The 18,667-nt window shown below is 41.2% G+C and overlaps 1 protein-coding gene and 1 long non-coding RNA gene across 2 annotated transcripts; one reads left to right on the top strand and one right to left on the bottom strand.

Moving 5' to 3' along the window:
• Nucleotides 1–157: 157 nt before the first annotated feature.
• LOC140916266 (uncharacterized) lies at nucleotides 158–11,561 on the bottom strand. Its single transcript, XR_012160478.2, has 2 exons — nucleotides 10,989–11,561; nucleotides 158–5,646 (listed from the first exon to the last, which is right to left on the bottom strand). It is a non-coding gene; the product is annotated as an uncharacterized LOC140916266 (long non-coding RNA).
• Nucleotides 11,007–17,879, top strand: LOC140916264 (uncharacterized). Its single transcript, XM_073357645.1, has 3 exons — nucleotides 11,007–11,598; nucleotides 13,419–13,524; nucleotides 16,557–17,879. The coding sequence occupies exons 1-3, from the start codon at nucleotides 11,332–11,334 to the stop codon at nucleotides 17,312–17,314; spliced, it is 1,131 nt and encodes a 376-aa protein (XP_073213746.1). The 5' UTR covers nucleotides 11,007–11,331; the 3' UTR covers nucleotides 17,315–17,879.
• The last annotated feature ends 788 nt before the right edge of the window (nucleotides 17,880–18,667 follow it).

Raw genomic sequence — 18,667 nt, 5'->3', positions numbered from 1 at the left:
AAATGTCTGATGTGTCCTGCTAATTGGTATGTAAAATACAACAAAAGCTCTCAACTATATTGTTTTCATTTTTGGTTGGTAAATTCTGGGCATTTGTACCTCCCTTACTGACTATATCATGGCCCACTAAAATCAACAGGAATTTTGTGCCTGGAAGGACAGCAGAATTTGACCTTTATTATCTGTAATAAAACCTCTCCAATGGCTCTAATTTTCATCCCAAAGTGGTATACATTCCACACAAATACAGTGGCCTCTCACCGTTGTAGTTGAAAATGATGTACATCAGTCACAATAATTTCTTCAGAAACTGAGATCACAGAAAGTTGTGCACACCAAAGGGCTATATCCCACAGCAATTTACATTTTCTGCTTGAATAATTTTTTATATTCCTCAGTTTGGGTCTTTGTCACATGTTGCATCCCACATTTGGGGCATGGCAGGTATGTCTGTAATGATTTTTTTAAATTTCGGACAAGGTTTCTATCCAAATACAGCCATTTGTGGCCACAAGAGGGAAGAACTGCTCAAAGAATAAATCACCAGTATCAATAGAATGAAGCACTTGGGTTATGTCAAGCTCTAGTTCAAAATATTTGTATGTGCACTTCTATATTTCAATGCTTGGCTTATTAGAGAAAAATGAGAATCTGATTAAATGCCGTGTTCTTGTGACAGATGATTTACAAATAATATCCCTTTCTTACACCTATTGGGAAAAGTCCAGTATCTCTTGAGTAGAGGTGAGGAGTAAACAGAAGAGTACATCATCTTCATTGCATCAAATAATAGTGATTGTGGCTAGTCATAGCATGTGGGACAGTTGAGAGTTTGTGAGGATTTTTACTGTAATCGTCAACATTATTTCATTTGAATCAATCATTAGAGACAGAGATGGACCCAGAGAGCGAGGTTTGGTTTCAAACTTTTCCTGGGTTTGGGGGTATTTGTTGGATTAGAAATTCCGGCTCAGGCCAGTTTCAGGGATAGCCTAAGCCATAAAGGTCAGCTCTTGAATCAAACTTTCCTAGAGTTCCAGTTAGAAGCCAGCCTGAATAGTCAGAAATTCTGCACTCAGCTACCTGCCTGGAGCTCACATTGAAATCAGTGGGACACCCCAACATGTACCTGACAGTAGAATTTGATTCTAAGTACAGGACTTCCTGGTATTTATCTTAAAGGGCCAGTGTCCTCATTTAGCACTTCTTTGTGGCTTTTTCTTTCAGGGTGAGGGATATAGGGAAAATTGACTCAGCCACATTGTACTTCAGCTTCAGGGGGAGTAGGACTATCAACGGTGAATCAGTGAGGGATTATTTCTGTAGGTTACAAAATAGCATTTCAGCAGAAGATACAGAATGAGAGGGGCTACAGTGAAAAGGGGCTACAGTGAAACTAAACAGTGTTTGATCCCATTTTTCAAGATGCATTTTGTTCTGGTTTCAAATCCGGTGAAAGACTAATAAATAGTGAAGAAACAAAGTGCAAAACCCTCTGAAAATCAGAGCAGACAGACCCATAGGGATCTTGTCAAGTTCAAACTTACTTTGTTAGATCATTTGTCCAAAGGGATCTGCTGGACTCAGGTCAAACTGGGGCAGTCAAGGTGACAGGGGCTCCTCCTGTAGTCTTTGGCAAAGTAATTAGGAGAAAATTGATACAGAAAAGTATGGCAGGAAAAAAATATGCCACTGAGCCTCTGGCCTGATGGAAATTCCAAGACAAAGGGAGCTACAAACATCATAGCAGAAAAGGCTTCTCCTCGGCTAACAACAGCTGCTGGAAAGTCTTGAATCATAGGCCTTCCAGCTAAATGACCACAGTCTGTATTCATTCCTAAGTCAGGTTTTATAATGGTGACTTGTAATATATACTATGTTATTATAAAATTTAATATCACAGTAATTCTTTTGACATAAGAGATACTACGCTGTAACTCTTGCTAACTTTCCCAATTTGCCCACCAATGCTCGTGCTGAGTAGTATCTGAGGGCAGAAGCCGTTAACAGGTTTTTTTTTCTTTAAAGAACAGTGCTGTGTTGGCGGAAGAGCCACTTATTGGGGATGGATTAATTAAGTTGATGGAAGTGCTCTCTCCCTTCTTCTTAGAGCAGCTACACTAGAGAGTTTACAACTGCGCTGCTATAAGCTCTCTAGTGAAGCCACAGCCGAAGAAAGAATTGTCTTATGTGGGAAAAGGAGAAAGCTTTAAATACAAACTAGCAAGTCAACATTATGAATTAAGGACTGAGGTCTCCTACTTATTTCCTTCTGTTTCATGTTCTGTTTATTCAGTCAAGGCTTTTGCACCTTCAGAATTGAAAAAGTGTATATAGTAGGCATGCGATAAGGCTCACTGTCATCAAGGCTGTAAAACAGCTCGCATTACAATCCTGTTTTCATATGCGCTTAAATTCCTAAAATACTTGCCAAGAGGGAAATTCATGCCCTTTGCCATTTTAAAACAGTCTCGCTGCACTTCTTTAGACCTGGCTGCAGCAAAATCAGCTGGTGTTTGAAATATGAACCATGACCTAGACAGTCATAGTCCTCATGATCTCAAGTGCCTTTGACTTGGTTGAGGGAAAAACTGGTTTGGATTAACTAAAGTTATTTTATATTGAGCATTCACAGCTAAAAATTTTGAGTTCTATTGGATGTAATGTCAATTTAAGTGCAATTTTAAAAAGCAATACAGTGTTATATTCTGCTTTTGTTTTAGCTGGCACCACTGATAGCCGGGATTCTGGGGTGATCTGTGAATGCAGCCAGCCATCTCCTCAGGAAGAAACCAATGGAGACCATGCCACGTATTCTAAACACTAAATGTATGTACGTGTACTAGGGAACAGCTGCGGAGCATGCAGCACTCTCTCTCAGAGAGAATATCATTAGTTAATCTTGGGCTAGATTGACACTAGCCCTAATGCAACCACACAGGGCAGAAGAGGGAAGTCCCCTACATCACTTCACAGTTGCATTAGGGCTACTATAAACACAGTTCTGGCTCCCTTGCTGCGTACAGCCCCAGGGCTGCCATTGCTCCACTGGCTCCTACCTTACCAACTGGCAAAGCTTTCCCAGGGTTACAGTAAATTACTCCCTTCTGGAGCAAGTGGAGATGAGGGGAGGAATTGTGACTTCAAGGTACAGTTCCTTCCCTGAGGCTTCTCTTGGGGCTTGTCTACACTACAGGTTATGTTGGTATAAACTTATGTTGCTCAGGGGTGTGAATAAGCCATTCCCCTGAGCAACTGTACATTATACCGATGTAAGTGCCAGCGTAGACAGGGCTGTGTCGCAGGAGAACTTCTCCTGCCGACATCACTACTGCTGCTCGCGGAGGTGGTTTTATTATGCTGATGGGAGAGCTCTCTCCCGTCAGCACAGAGCACCTTCACCAGACGCAGTGCAGGAGACTAGCCCTTAGTGACACCCCATGGTTGGGGGCTGAGCATAAAGGCTCAATCTAGCCCTTTTATGTTTAAGGCATTGTTCAAAGGGACATTGTTTGTAGATCTGTTTGCTACCACAAAAAGCTGGTTCTGAATATTGTGGAACAGTTAAGTGATGAGATTTAGTGCCTGAAAATTGGGTGATGGGGAGAGGAAGGTTTTGGCAGCTGATACATGTAGCAGAGTCAGGGCTTGATACACTGGAGTTCAGGTGGGCTTTGGAAGCGTAATAGGTTAGGGGGACTTGTCAGTGAGGCAGTGGAAATAGTTTTGGGGAGGGTCTGATCTTCTATACTGATATCCAGGGCCCCCTCATCACCTTCCAGATGAACTCGAGGCCCTGCTGCCTTTACAGGGCACATTCACTTTAAATTGTGAGCATGATGGCACATAGTAAAGTCTGGTCGCTCAACCTCCAGGATTTTGTGTGCCCGAGACACCCTGTACATCAGTTCCAGGGAAACACACTATGCTGGGAGCCCACACAGTGGAAGCTGGCCACCAGATTTGATTTAAGGGGGTGTATGGGTTGCCCAATATAAATGGATTGGAATTGCACGGTGAACTACATAAAATGTGGAGAGATCAGCTAGCCAACTAGTTATAAAGTAACTAGGGCAAAACACCAGTTTCAATAATAAATCAGCTAAACCAGAACGTATCATCATCGATGGACAATAATGTTTGAATAATAGTGAATGGAGCATTCCTCTTTCTGTACTTTCTCAAGAAAATGTGTTTTGTAGTGAGTAGATCAGTTGTTAGTGTTTGAATTGATTTTGCATAATTAAACACGATACATTAAAATGTTTTGTTCTGTACTTAAGTTTTGAACCTTGTACATTTATAAATAATTACTCTAGGCAACTTTTAAACGTTCCAAAGAACAATTCTATATAACAAACCAGCCTACAATGCTATTTAGTCTTGGAAATGTTGCTTCTGCAGTCTTTGAATGCTATTATAGAAGTGAAAAATAAGAAGGCAAGATAAACAGTCTTCCATTTCTTCTGTTTGGTATATGTGCTAACAATCTTTTGCTAAATGAGAGCTTTAAAGGAACTAAATTCAACTGCAAAATCACTTTACTTTTTAAAAATGTAGTAAAATAACAGTTCAAATGGTTTATAGCACTCATGGAAGGTGTTTGGGGAGCTACAAATGGAGACAGCATTATTTTGAATTGCCAAGAGGAAAAGGTAAAAACTTGTTTTCCTATAATGAATAACTTGCTGTACTGCACAATATTGGCCAGATTTTCAAAAGATCTGAGTACCCAGCACAACAACTGGAACTGCTGCATGCTGAGGACTTCTGAAAATCTGGACATTTCTTTTAAGAATCTACATGAGAGCTGAGTTCTTTTGAAAATCAGGCCATCTGATTAGAATTGCCAATAACACCCATAAAACAAGGTCATCTATAGTTTTTACATTAAGATTAAAGGCTATATTAAGGAGTGACAACATACAAACAGTGTAGAATACAGTTTTAAGCATTGTTACAAATATTTTTCATAATCCACCCTCCATGTTGTATTTCACTCTTTAAAACACAGAAGCAAGATAGACTGCAGCACATTTCATTCAATGACTGCAAAGCACTGTCACTGGAGATTTACAACACTGGCTCTGGTACGCTTGTCAAGGAGAAACTTTTGTCATGGCTGCCTACTCTTCTTTGCTTCATTTGGGTGGGGGAAATCACACAGAATGATTTCCCCGCCCCCACCCCCTGTGGTACTATGGAACAGGTATAATGAGGCATTAATATGAGCAAACTCTTGTCTTTCAGAAATGTAGCACCATCCTGGCTTTTGAACTCCAAGCCTGAAAAAAAACACTTAGCCCTGATCTAAATCACAATGAAGTCAGCTTGAATCATTCATTTGACTTCAGTAGACTTTGAATCAGGCCCTTAGATAAATTTCCATTAGAAAAAAAATCTAAAAAGGAACTAAGCCATTTATGTGACCAGCCAGCTTTCTGTAGACCAACAGCAAGTGTCCTGCTGACCATGATTTGGGAAGCTGTTGATTAGAGCTTCCTCCAAGTAGTCCAAGAAGAGAAGAATTTCCATTAATTTTTCCCAGTATCTGCTGTAGCTCATTCCAGGTCACAGCCATGCAGGTTGGACTGCTCAGAATGGCTCCCCACCAGACTCATAGTGATCTCATCACCAGACAGGAGGCTGGAGAAGAAAGTCAATAGAGACAGTCTCAGTTGGAGAGACAGTTAAGTGTATGGTAGATAAAAAATTTTTAAATAAAATGGGCCAAATTCTCCTGGCACTTAGTAGGGTGCTATTTCCACTGAAATCAATGGAGATTGCACCCATATACCTGCACATAAAATATGACCCAATACACATTCTGGATATGTTAGCAATCTTGCCACATGGGGCTTGAACCTGCTTCTATTGAGTCCATGGGAGTTTACACAGGTGTATCTGTGGGAGTGGTACTATGCTCTTATTTACCTTTATTTTTATTCCCTTCCATTCATTCACAGTGAGGTTATTTGTTGACAAGACTCTTTCGTTCTAAACCACTTAATTTTTGGAAAGCTTACCTCCTGGTGCTGACATTTCTCATGCTTAGTCTCATCCCAAAGGAGAACTACTTAACACACATATTTTATTTAGGAAACATTTGTACACAATCCTACCAATTGCTTTTGTGTTATCTGAGAAAACACATTTAGTTTTTCCACACTTTCAGGAAATTTATTCAGCATTTCCTTTGTGCTCACTATTATACTAAAAATCAGGGTAAATTGGTAAGAGATCCACAGTGAATGACTCTTTAGCTGACAATGGGAATTATCTGGAGATGTCATGGCATTGGTTCTGCCTTCCATTTTACCCTCACCTGACCCTCTTTTAACCAAAGAAAGAAAAGCTCATTGTAATTGGTATTTTAACACAGTAGGTTTAAAAGGTTCCTCGCCAAATCACTGCAATTCCAAATTTAATATAAACAAGTTTTCTTCTGATTTTTTTTTTAAAATTAATCCACTGCTAGGAATAATGAAACCAGTTTCAGCAGGATGGAATGGTTTGGACAAGACAAATCACTAGAAGGCCCTTCCAATCCAAATAATTCTATGATTTTTATTGGTTTATGTTGGAGCTGAAACTGCACAAATGCTGGTCAAGTTAACAGAACTTAAATTTTTTTAATCTATGGCACAGCACCTGCAATCCTTCCGCAAGCAAAGCTACCATGGACCGCAGTGGGAATTGCGGGCATGAAACACACTTTCAGGATCATTATGTTTCTATGCATTTTTAGGATCAAATCTTCCATTGTGTGCACATTTCTGTACCTGCACTTTTGAAGATGTGGCTCTTAACATTTGACATGTTTCATTCTCTGCTACAAACCACTGTCATTCTGTAATGAATGAAATGCTAATGATTGTTTACATACTGTGGGAGATAAGTTAAAATTACAGCCTTGATGCTTCAAACCTTACTCACACAAGTAGTCCCATTGCTTTCTCTGGAACAACTTGTAAGAGTATAAAGGCAATTGATATGAGTTTAAGCTATGCAAGACTGGGCTCCAAGTTTTGTACAAAGGTGTCTGTGACATTGTCCAAAAGCTCAGAATATCGTAAATTTGCTTCTGCATTTTCTGTAGGAGCTTTGGGGTAAGAAAAACAACCTAACGGTTTCCAAAAAGGGGAATAGTATTTGCATTCAGCAAACATATGTAAAAATCATTTATCACTGTTTAAGTGCCATGTATTAAGAGTAGACTGCAAGATGTTAACATTCTGCAGTGTCAGTTTTGCTTCTGGACTACGGCATGCTTTCAGATGACAGTGCCTAGAATGGGGGAACATTAACTCTTTCCAATTTAAAGAAAAAATAGACTCAGAATGTAGGTTTCTTCCTCTTCTTGGAATTAGATGCAGACTATAGAAAGCCCAGGAAGAATATACCTGTTTTTTCCACATTAATGAGTAGTTAATTTTGAACAGTAATCCAGCTAACTGAAGAACTATTTAATTGCTGACCAATGAAGTCAACAGTTTGCTGGAAAAATTTCTACCTCCCCTTTAAAAAAATAATTTAAATGACTGAACTATTTATAATGACTGAAAAATACCTACTTTGGAACACCGAAAACTTTAATTAAATCATTCTTCATAGGCAAATCTCTCTGGTTTTCCTATTTTTCAGAAAGTATTTTAACTACTGCAATGTTAGCATTAGTCACAGAGCTATGCCAGTGTTGTGTCTGCCAAAATGTTTTGAGAGGGATCCAAACTTAAGGGAAGGTCTTGTGGAATCTTTTCTTAAAATCAGAGCATCACTAAACATCTTAGTTCACCATAGTCCTTCATTAGAGCAATGATTTCATCACATAAGGCCACACGGTGGAACTCTCCCTCACCTGGCTGAGCACATGACTCACACAAGCAACTATACTGGTTTCAGTGGGACTATGGGTATGTCTACACACTGCAAACACAGGGTGTGACTGCAGTTTAGTAGACATACCCAAGCTATTTTTAATCTAGCTCGCTTGGGTACCAGAGTAGTGAAGCAGGGTTTTAAATATTTATGGGGTGTGAAGTGCAGCATGGCAGAAAGCACAAAGGTTCTTGTTTTGAAAATTTAAATGGGGGAATCATGCCACCTTCTTATCTTAGTTACCCCAGTGTAACTAAATATGCTTGGATAGTCTCCAAATTCTGGAGTTATTCTGGTTATAATTGGGTAGACTGAGAGCAGAATTTGCTTCTTAGGACATCTTGGAGTCGTTTTCCAGTGAGAATAATTTCAACTTCCTTAAACTTTCTGACTTAGATTCTTTATCACTGGTGCCATTTTGATTTAATGACAGTATTATTACCCTACTACACTACTCCTTCAGAGTAAAAAATCCTTCCTGTTCTTAGTCTTAACTTCCAGTCTGGCTCTCTCCAGGTGAGCACAGCCTTAGTGCCAAGGGCTATAAGAAAACAAATGACTGTGCCTGTCCAAAAGGGATATTATAAGTAGGGATGTGGGAGGGGGAAAATCATATATGTACATAAAGTAAATTGCAAAATATGGCACAGATGGGTCTTGACAGCAGATATGTTAGTATATGACAGCATACTGTGTAAGAAAATGAGCAACAAGGGACATTTTGTTTAACTTTGGGGAAAGTCACAAGTCATAAAAAGAAAAGGAGTACTTGTGGCACCTTAGAGACTAACCAATTTATTTGAGCATAAGCTTTCGTGAGCCACAGCTCACTTGAGCTGTGGCTCACGAAAGCTTATGCTCAAATAAATTGGTTAGTCTCTAAGGTGCCACAAGTACTCCTTTTCTTTTTGCGAATACAGACTAACACGGGTGTTACTCTGAAACCTGTCACAAGTCATAGTGCAGCATACTTTCATAAAAGTTAGAGATGGAAAAGACCTATTTACCCTACTAGTCATCCAATCCATCTGCTTACCAATGCAGGTTTGTTTCCTGTATATTGTTCAGTGTTTTGTTCTGTATAGTTTTAAAAATCCCATGTGTTGGGACTTCCAGCATATCTGTTGGAACTCAGGAGACGATATTCCCCATTACAAACTCATAGTCAGGAGCCTTTTTCTGATATACTCAAGCTCTTTTTCTTTTTCTTTTCTTAATTCTATCCCACTGCTCCTAGTTACACCAGTGCATTACATCAAATAACTCCTCTCCATCCTTTAAGAGGGGCACCTCAGAGCTCATAACCCAGGGAGTGGAGGTGGGGGGCTCTGGTAGCTTTAAAGCAGCTTTGTGCATTTCCAATCCTGAGCTGGCCTGCAGTCTCTAGTGTAATTTAGACAGCCCTGAAAGTCCATCTTGAAATTTTAGCAGATCTTTCTCGTGTAGGGTATGTGACATTATAGTACCATAAACAGAAATTGCTAAGCATCCACGTTCTGAAAATCAGACCCCCTTCAAACGGTGTTTCAAATTGGAAACCTAAAAAATTGTAAAAAGAACGGGGAGTACTTGTGGCACCTTAGAGACTAACAGATATGCTCAAACAAATTTGTTAGTCTCTAAAGTGCCACAAGTACTCCTCGTTCTTTTTGCTGATACAGACTAACACGGCTACCACTCTGAAACCTAAAAAATTGTGGCACTGAAAATTACTAGTTACTTTTTAAAACACGGGCTATTAATTCTCACAGCCCCCCATGTTAAATGTATAATCTCCATTGGCCCATAGAAAAATGGAAGCATGGGGATTAAATGATTTGCACATCACACATGGAGACACTGTCACGCCTGGAGTTAAAAACTGGACAACTGGCTCCCACTTCTGTGCTCACACCACACCTCTCTCACACACAGCAAAATGTAACGTGTAAAGATGTGTGTGCAGCTGGATCTGGCCAGCTGAAAGATGACTGAGGAATTAAAAAGATCTAAGTCTCAGATGACAAGGTGGGAGAGGCAATATCCTTTATAGAACCAATTTCTGTTGGTGAAAGAGACAAGCTTTTGATCTACACAGATCTCTTCTTCAACAATGCAAACATAGACGCACAGCTTGATCAATCTCAAAACACCGCTGAATGTACTACATTTCAGACTCTCAGCTAGGCTGACCACAAGCCAGCCTTTCATCTAGACAGATTTGTTCTGTTAGGTGGCCAGCTGAAGGAGACATTTGTTGGAGAAGGGGGGGGGGGGGGGGAAGTTGCTTAGAATGCTCCTGCTTTGCCCAAGTTTCTAACTTTATTTGGATTTTAACTAACTGTTCTGAACTTCTAGGTTCTCATCAGGGAGTTTACTATTACACTCCAATGCCTTTGTCTAAAAAACTATAAAAATAGTTGCTCATATTCTTGGAAAGAAGGAACAAATCAGCCTATTTTACTCAATCCTAATACTGCTGATTTATACTGTAACAGCAGGCAGGTGGTAATAAAAATCAAGTGTGCTGTGGCACCTACAGAGGGCAGGGAGCCTGTGTTCCAACAGGAGGGGATTCCTAGGTTTTGGAAGACAGTTAAGAACTGAGCCCTTCCTCTTTCCAAGCAGGAAAGAGCTGAATCTTGGAGCTGTCAATGTACTCTGGGGAGTTGACAAAGAAGGGAAATGTGATAAAAACACCACATCGCCTGTGGGAGAACACTTTTCACACAGCCATCACTCTGTATCAGACCAATCAGTCCTCACCTTCAAAGACAACCTGCACAACACTTTCAAGAGACGGGCCTGGGAGTTTAAAGAAACTGTGCTAGACACTACAAACCATGGACTGAATAGAAACACTGGGCTTACCTCTTATTGCAACGATCTATAAACCCACTAACAACCCCCACCCCCAGTTACCTTTTCCCCTCCCCTCTCTTCCCCCCCCCCACCACCCCATGACTAGAACCAATGGGCCCTACTTTTGCGAAACAATTTGCTCAAATCTTGTATTGCGCAGTGACCCTCTGAGGTAGTTTCCCAGACCTGAAGCAGCGCTCTGGGCAGCTGCAAAGCTGGTCTTGCTCACCCACAGAAGTTGGTCCAATACATGCGACCAGCTCACCTACCTGGCGCGGCTAAGGCAGCGGAGGGGGGGCTGCAGGTGCCTGCCAAGGGGCCGGGCTGAGGGCTCCCTGCCCCGAGGGAGGCACTGCCGCCCGCCCCCCTTGCCTCGGAGGGGGAGGCCGCTGACGTCAAGGCCTAGCGCGGGCCCGCCTGGCCCGTCATTAAAGGCTGGGCTGAGCTGGGGGCATGGCCGGAGCCGCGGGAAGCTCAAGGAGCAGGCGGCGCCAATGCCGGCCCGGCTGTAGAGGGGACGCCCCATCCCGCTGAAGTTAGTGCCTGGGCCAGCCCGGGCAGGGGACTCGCCGCCCCTGCGCTCCGCCGGCTGGGGCTGCCGCGGCGAGCCGGATGCCGCCCGGGGAGCTGGAGAAAGGGCGGCGCAGCGGCTCCCCGGCGCCGCCGCCGCCCCCCCCGCTCGCGGCCGCGGGCCGGCGCTCGTGCCGGGTGCCCAAGTGCGCGCGCTGCAGGAACCACGGCGTGGTGTCCGGCCTGAAGGGCCACAAGCGGCTGTGCCGGTGGCGGGACTGCGCCTGCGCCGCCTGCCGCCTGGTGCTGGAGCGGCAGCGCGTGACGGCCGCGCAGGTGGCTCTGCGGCGGCAGCAGCGCGCCGGCCAGGTGAGCCCGGGGCGGCCCCGCGCGCCGCCGAGGCAGGGCTGCAGTGGCGGGGGGAGGGGTAGTGTCCGGGAGGGGGGGGGTAAGTCTCCCACCTGGTGAGGTAAATGTGGTATTGAGAGTTGTTCTGTTAAAGGACTCAGGCGAGCTGGGTTCTGTTCCTGGCTTAGCCACGGGCCCGGTGTGCCTCAGTTTCCCTCTCTGTAAAATGGGGATAGATAATGGTGCTGCCCTCCTGTGTAAAGGGGTTTGAGTTCGCTGGATGAAACGCACTGGGTAAGAGTTAGCATTGCATTAGCAGTAGCTGTACCCCTGGCCCCTGCTTGGTTCGGTTTTGTACAGCCTTGCCCTGGGGGCCCTGGCGGAAGCTTTACTACATTTTAGGATGATAGAGGTTAATTAACATTTTATTGGATTTGTTAAATGTTCCTGCAAATTTGAAAACTGGATAAATGCTCAACATATAATACACTACTTCAGCTCCTACCATAAATCCGTATTTAGCTACCTGAACACGTAGCCAGGTTTTCAAGTGCCAAACACCCACCAACTCCACTGACGTCAGTGGGTGTTCAGCACTCTTGATAACGGATCCAGGTACTTAGATGCCCAAATATGGATGTCAGAACCTAAATGTATTATGAAATACTTAGTTCTTACATAGCACTTTTCATCCGTAGATCACAAAGGACTTTACAAAGTATCATTATCTTTCCCTTAGACTTTTGTTCTTAAACATCTTGGTGTAGGTATTTCTTACTATGAAATTGCTTTACTTAGGCTTCAAGAAAATGGAGCTCTGGGTTAAGCTCAAAAGCTTGTCTCTATTATCAACAGAAGTTGGTCCAATAAAAGATATTACCTCACCCACCTCGTCTCAGGGTATTCAGTATGAACTGTAGGATCAGGACCCTTTAATGCTGCTGTGTGTATATAAAAATAGTACTGTTAATGCATTATTTCTGTAGAATTAGACTGCAGCCCCAAACAATTCAGGGTTGAAGTCTCAGTTCCTCTGTAATTATCCTAATATTAAAGGACTGAGGTAAGTACCAATAGGCCAGCCTGACGAGCGTTTTCCAAAAGAACTGGCAATCCTCTAGGAAAAGGAAATGTAGATTGTGATGTTCTGAACAATCTCCTGTTGGATGAAATCATGGTGCAGTAGCAAGTCTGCTTTTTATTTGCAGAATCCTGTTGTAATTCCTTAGTGGGGTAAAGGAAGATGGAGTAATGGACAAAAGTTATTTCCCTTTCTTAAATTGGCAACAGAACGAGTGTTTATTCAGGTAGCTAGATTAAGTTTCCAAACCGATCTCTAACGAGCATTACATTTAACAAGGTTGAATGCATACTCAGTATTCACAAAATAGGATCCTAATATTTTTTTCATCATTTGGAGTGATGTTTTCCCCTGCACTTCAAAATACTTTCAGTATTCTTGCTATACTGACTTTAGTAGTATCTTAGTAATGAAAACATAAGCCCTCAATCAACACTTAAAACTTAGTTCAATATGGCTATGATGCTCAGGGGTGTGAAAAATCCACACTACAGACTGAAGTAGCTAGCCCAATCTAGCCTCTGCTGTAGGCACAGCTAGGTTGATGGAAGAATGTTTCCCTCAACCTAGCTACAATCACTAATGGTACTGTAGTTCCTACAGCCATGGAAAAACCCCTTCCATTGCTGTAGTCTGCATTAGGGGGTGTGCAGTATAGCTACAATGGCATAGCCATGTCGCTGTGGCACCCAAAGTATAGACATGGCCTAAAATGGATTGCATGGTTTATCTTATTTTCTCTTTCCATGACTCGGCACAGGTTAAGAAAGATGAAGATGAACATTCTCTGCTATCAACCAGTTGCAGATTAAACTATCAGCACTATCCCAAGAATACCAGCACCTGGGCCAAAAGCATACTGGCAGGTAAGGATCTGTCTATCTATGGCCTCAACTTGGCAAGATACTTATGCCTAACTTGAAGCATCTGAGTAGTCCCATTGAATTCCACAGGACTGCTCTTGTGTTTAAAGTTAGACATGTAGTTAAGCATGTTGCTGAATCAGGATTTTTTTTTTTTTTTTAAACAAATGCACATCAACACAAAGTCCTTTCTATATCTGTTTTATTTACACTAAATCAATATGACAGGGATATGTTGATTTTAATTTTAGCACACTTATTTAGGACTAGATTGTGATACTTACTCATGTAGAGTAGTACCCTACTTCAGAGAGGCGGCCTGTAGTGTAAGATAGATACTCAGCAATCTGGCCCTTAATGATACAACTCACAAAAATTTTAAAAAATTACATGGCTGCTGTGTCCCCAGTTAAATAATCTGTAGTTTGATATTTGATTAAATTCTGTTGTATTTCTTCACTACTCCTGCAAATGTGAAAGCCAGATGACCTACTGAACATATGAGTATAGTACACTAGTTAGGCTCCTACAGTAAATCTGTATTTAGCTACCTAAACAAGTAGCCAGGTTTTCAAGTGCTGAACACCCACCAGCCCCATTGTCATCAATGGTTGCATTACACTTCTACATTCTCCTTTTGTGACACTGTCCATCTAGGGTGACCAGACTTCCCGATAGTTGTTTGTCCCACGTCCCGACCGATGTATGGTTGGGTCGGCATTTGTCCCGATATTTTGCTTTGGCAGCACTCCGGCTTTTTTTTTTTTTTTTTTTTTTTTAAACCTTGGGGTGGCAAAAAACCTAGAGCTGGCCCTGGGAGGGGGCAGGCGGGTGTGAGCCTGTGGCTGCCCCCCCATGTGTCCCAATATTTTGTTCTTGTCATCTGGTCACCCTATAGCCATCCCAAAATAGCCTCTCTAACAGTTGGCCTTTGGAATTTCCAAGAAGGATGCTCTCTGTCTCAAGGTAGAGTACATCCCCATATTTCAGTTGAGGAACAGATTTAAGCTAAAATTAAACATGTTACTATTAAACCAAAACAAGTGCCCTGTCCAGTTTAAACGGGTGCAGATATGTGTAGACAAGGACAAAAGTGCAAAATTTTGACAGTATGGGCAATCGAACATTAGAAAAGACTAGCAAGGGGTGTCATGGATTCAGTCATTTGAAATCTTTAAATCAAGACTGAATGTATCTAAAAAGATATGCCCTAGTTCAACCACATTGTACTTGGCTTGATGAAGGAATTAATGAGGTGAAATTCTATGGCCTGTGTTATGCAGGTCAAATTAGAATATCATAATGGTCCCTTTTAGTCTTAAAGTGTGTGAATTGAATGGGGATTAGGCATAGAGCTGGCTGAAATTCTCAAAAAAATCTTTCATAGAAAAATGTGGGTTTTTTCAGGGCCCAAAACTATCAAATTGACAGTTTTGGTTGTATTATATTTAATTATTTATTTTTTTGGAACAAGTCAACATTTCATTTTGAAAAAGTAGAAATGTTTTGTTTCAACTCTGATTTGAAATAGCATTTAAAAAAGAAACCCAACAACAATACACCACGAAAAAAAGGGAAGACACCTGAAATAGTTGAATTGAAACGAAAAAACTTGGGGGGAAAAGTTTTCGTTAATTCAAAACAATCTGAGTTTTTGATTTAATGAAAAAAATTAAATTGTTTTGATTTGAATTGGATTGGATTTCTTTGGGGGATTCATTGAGCCCCTGAACTGAAAAATTCATTATTTTTTCATTTTGACTTAGGAAGAAACTTTCCCTTTTGGGTATGTTATTCTATAAGTGTCTTCTGAAGCAGATGGTCCTGGGCACTGTAAAAGACAGGATACTAGACTATACAGAGCACTGGTCTGATCTGTTACAATAATTGCTATGTTCCTAAGATATTGTCAGTGATGGACGTAATAGGGCCACAGGCAAGAAGCTATGTTACCTGCATTGACCTGAGTGAGAATGCTGAGGCCCTATGTTTGTAAAGCCCCTTGTACATTTTATAGCACTGAATAGTTATTTAAATTTTAATCGTAATGCAAAGGTGTAGTTCCACTTAAACATAAAATCCTAACCTTGCTAGTAAATGTTTTGCAAATAGAGGACAAGGATCATGACTTATGAGGAGAGGCTGAGGGAACTGGGGTTATTTAGTCTGCAGAAGAGAAGAGTGAGGGGGGATTTGATAGCAGCCTTCAACTACCTGAAGGGGGGGGTTCCAAAGAGGATGGAGCTAGGCTGTTCTCAGTGGTGGCAGATGACAGAACAAGAAGCAATGGTCTCAAATTGCAGTGGGGGAGGTCTACATTGGATATTAGGAAAAACTATTTCACTAGGACTGTGGTGAAGCACTAGAATGGGTTACCTCGGGAGGTGGTGGAATCTCCATCCTTAGAGGTTTTTAAGGCCCAGCTTGACAAAGCCCTGGTTGGGATGATTTAGTTGGGGTTGGTCCTGCTTTGAGCAGGGGGTTGTACTAGATGACCTCCTGAGGTCTCTTCCAACCCTAATTTCTATGATTCTATGACTGCTAATGATCAAAAATATGTTTCTACTTTCTAATTTTCATCTTTGATAGTCCAGACTAGTGAGAGGGTTAGACAAGTTATCTCTTACACGATCCATGTAAGAATGAAGTCAAATCTATGTGACTGTTTTTTAAATTAATAAAAACCTTTCAACAAATATTTCTAGGAGGCACTAAAACAATTAGTCCATTAAGATAAGTTCTTAGTCTATGGGACAGCATGGTGTACCAGACAGAGCACTGGACTAGGAATTAGGAACCTGGGCAAGTTACTTTCCTTCTCTGCATTTTCCCTCTCATCCTTTGTCTGACTTGTCCAGTTAGACCGTAAACTCTTCCAGGCAGGGTCCAGGGATGTCTGTTACTACATGTCTGCACAGCATCTAACACAAAGGGGCCCTGATCTTAGCTAGGACCTACAGTACACTACAGTAATGTACAAATAATTGATGATAATGATAAGAGTACTAATGGAAGCTTTTCATTTGTTCTCCTAGGGTATAAACCTCCTTCACAGGAAACCCAAGTCCTCTTTTCTAACCTGAGTGAGAGAATGCGAAAACGAAGAACATTTGCAGATAAAGAGCTGGAATGCATAATGCTGGAGAGAGAACTTAGGCAGAGAGAACTAAAGGAATTAGCTGTAGCTCAAAGTCTACAAAGACCAAATGAAGACTTTTTACCAGGCACAGAAACAAACCCATTTAGGATTGGACACAGCCAGCTTTGTGACTCAACATATTTTAACCACAATTTGATAAATGTTTGGTTTCCTTTGATACATTCAAGCACTATGCTTTATCAGACTAGAGATTTTTTCCTGCCAAATGTAACTACTTTTACATCAGGTCAAATCGAAAGTAACCTTTTACAGAAATATACCTTTTCAAAGAATGCAGAGAAATATGCACAAGTGTGTAAGGAGCTGGCTCAGGCCAATATTTTATCCAAAGAACTTGGATCCTTTCAGAGCAATTTGAGATTGAAGGCAATAAAAACACAATCAAGTTTTGAAAATGGTAAAGAACATTTTGTGACCAACCAGAAGCAGGGCATTGGCTCAGAAGGTTTTATCTTACAAAATGATCCTTCCATACCAGAAAAACAGCATGTGAGCCAACATGTGAAATATAAGTGTTCTGTGGCAAAGGAGAACCTCAAACACTTAGCTAGAATATCCCAAGAGTGTTATTCAGAAATGAAAATTAAAAATCAGAGTTTGTCATTTTCAGTGGAATCCTTGTTAAAAGTCTAAACAGGTATTCAGAGCCCAGTTCTACTTCTTTGGAATTCAATGACAAAATCTTACTGACTCAGTGTATCAACTGAGTGCCTGATTCTCTAACCCTTTCTCACATGAGTAGGCCCATTGACTTGAGTCTGATCATCATGCTCCCAATGAAGTCAATCATCCAATCTTTAGTTGGAGTCCAAATGGGACTACTTGTGAGAGTAGCAAGGTCAGGCTCAATGTTGAAGATATTATGTTTTTTCTTTACTTTACTCGCAGTCAGCACTCTGAATCTATGTAATATTCTTTTAAGAGTCTGTTATTCTAACAATGTATGTTTGTATATAAAATAGTCGTAGTTTTAATTTCTTTATTTAAAATATCAAAATATATAGAACTACTGTAGATTTTATAATTTTAAGCTAAACTTATTGGGGTAATATTTTGGCTTTTTAAAAATTACTTGTTAGTGCATGTATTTTGCAAGACAGTGTAAATGGGTGTGTTTTGTATACTGAATAAAAGTGATAAGATTTCATTTTGTGGAAATGGAAAACCAGTTTATTTGAATAAAATGGGCTTAGTTTGTAAAGGCTTAATTTGTTGATGTATTATGATACAAGGGCACAGTGTTACATCATTGTTCCAGAATTTAGGGTATCATTCAGTTGTCACAGTGGTATAAGCCAGGACTAAAGTCCATTGAAAAGAGTCCCATTGATTTTTAGTGAGCTTAAATAACCAGTGAATCAAACCCTAAAATGCATACAAAAAAAAAATTCAGCACTTGCTCTGTTTTCAGCATACCTCACAGAATATTCAAGCAAACAAAATAATGTAATCATATTTAATATGTACACTCTCTGGCTTGACTGTACAAGACAGATTCTGGGCCACATCCTCAGCTGCTATGCACACAGATGAAATCTCTAACATCCTAATAGCAGCCTAATAGATATTCACAAGCAGAATTTGGTCCCAAACTGGAGGGAGTATGCTACAGGGTGATGTGCCCTTGGGGAGAGGAAAAGGCTTGCCAATCGCTTCAGATATTCATACTCACTCCTCCCACAGGGCCACATTATGCCATTGATTAACTAGAACTTCCGCTAGCAGGTACTAGGGAGCTCTGTTTAAAAAATGACTTGTATCCAAATGGATTTTTAAGGAAGGGGATTCAAGCATTACACATGTGAGAATCTCATTCAATTAATAAGAAAATGAGCTTTTTGCAGTGTAGCTTGAGGGAGAAGCTTGCCCATGTATTGACTGGGTTATTCCTGTTCTATGCACAGTTGAGTGCATCTACACTAGAAAGATTGGTCGTCCCCCCACCCCACCCCCACCCCATCATTACTGGAGCTGCACTGCTGGTGG

Source organism: Lepidochelys kempii, chromosome 8 (assembly GCF_965140285.1).
Source record: "Lepidochelys kempii isolate rLepKem1 chromosome 8, rLepKem1.hap1, whole genome shotgun sequence".
Classification (NCBI taxonomy): Eukaryota; Metazoa; Chordata; order Testudines; family Cheloniidae; genus Lepidochelys; species Lepidochelys kempii.
Note: the sequence above shows the minus strand (reverse complement) of the source record. Positions and strands in the feature narration are given on the sequence as shown.